Below are 1,291 nucleotides of genomic sequence, written 5' to 3' on the forward strand. Positions count from 1 at the left end.
AAAGGTCAACCAGCTCCCCTACTTTCTTTAAATCTTCAAATCCAAAGCAGCACAAACGAAAATTTTTGCTGCACAAACGTAGCACAAACGTTTGATACTAATTTTGTCTGATTTGAAGAAGGTGGGGGGGGCCAACTTCACTCAGGTGTCCAAACTGAAGAAGCTTTTGCTGTAGTAGTTGATTCAATGCTTTGCTTTGTCCTTCTGCTTTTCTTTGAAGTATCAAAACTGTCCAAGCAGCTTATGATGTTGGAGGACGAGAAGGAGCGTTTGCAGGAGGAGCTGGAGGAGAGCAGACGGGACTTACAGAAACAAAAGAAAGAGGTTCATCTCCAGCGGGCTCGTCTGAAAGATGCCGTGACTTGGGATGAGCACTGTAGCATCACTGGGAAACTCAGAAGGTACTTCCACAGCCGACATTACTTTATATTTATAGGACAAAGGCATTAGAATTAAACGGATCTGTTCCATTCTTCTGACGGAGGGCCTTTTGTTGTTGACTCTAGCAACACATGTTCTCACTTGTAAAACAGTCCAGGGCTTTGTTCGTTTTAATGTTTCTCTTAATAATTGATTTGGTACAGAAAAACAAGGTGCGATTAAAACTGCAACAAGAGAAATCCCTAAAAACCTACGGTTTTAATTACTACAGAGACCAGCAGGTTGATGAATTATTTAATACGAAGGAGAGTCATTTAGGGAGAAAAGCTGCACTGCTGCAAACTCATCACAAATACTAGTTCTTTGAAACAAACCCGGAGGATTAGTAAAGCTTCGATTAGCAACTTTATGTGCTCCGTTTGCATCAACATCTTATTTAGGCAAAATCTAAACAAGGAAAGCAGTTGGTCATATCATGGAAACTTCTGATGTGAATTCTGCTCCTGACTCTTAGACAGCTGGAGGAGCAAGAGAGCAGAAGTCAGAGTGAAAAGGAGCAGCTGCTTTTAAAGATGTCGAGTCTACAGGAGGAGAACAGGAGTCTGGCTCTGGACAAAAGCAGCCTGACGGCTGATGTGAAGAAACTGAGGACTGAGCTGGAGAGCTGCAGACAATCGCACAGGTACTGGATGAACTGCTGCGCCAGATGTGACTGACTCACGTTTATCCACCAGCAAAACTAAAACTCCCACGGCAAAAAGTTGTCCAGTCACGTTCATTTAATTAGGATATGCTTGAGACGAGGCTTTTTGGGCGGAGCTTCTACAGGGTGTCCACGGATCCTTAAAAAGTCTTAAATTCCATAATGTAAAAATAAGGCCTTAATTAGCATTAAAATGTCTTAAAGGCA

At 42.4% G+C, this 1,291-nt stretch overlaps 1 protein-coding gene across 2 annotated transcripts in view; it reads left to right on the plus strand.

The window, feature by feature from the left end:
* The window catches only part of cep89 (centrosomal protein 89kDa), a 111,780-nt gene that overhangs the window by 25,300 nt on the left and 85,189 nt on the right, over positions 1 to 1,291 (plus strand). For both annotated transcript variants that reach the window (XM_015375173.1, XM_015375175.1), the window contains exons 12-13: positions 221 to 401; positions 896 to 1,063. In XM_015375173.1, coding sequence (XP_015230659.1) covers positions 221 to 401; positions 896 to 1,063 — 349 coding nt within the window. The remainder of the gene's footprint in view (positions 1 to 220; positions 402 to 895; positions 1,064 to 1,291) is intronic.

The sequence above is a fragment of the Cyprinodon variegatus genome, unplaced genomic scaffold (assembly GCF_000732505.1).
Source record: "Cyprinodon variegatus isolate N-32 unplaced genomic scaffold, C_variegatus-1.0 Scaffold114, whole genome shotgun sequence".
NCBI lineage: Eukaryota > Metazoa > Chordata > Actinopteri > Cyprinodontiformes > Cyprinodontidae > Cyprinodon > Cyprinodon variegatus.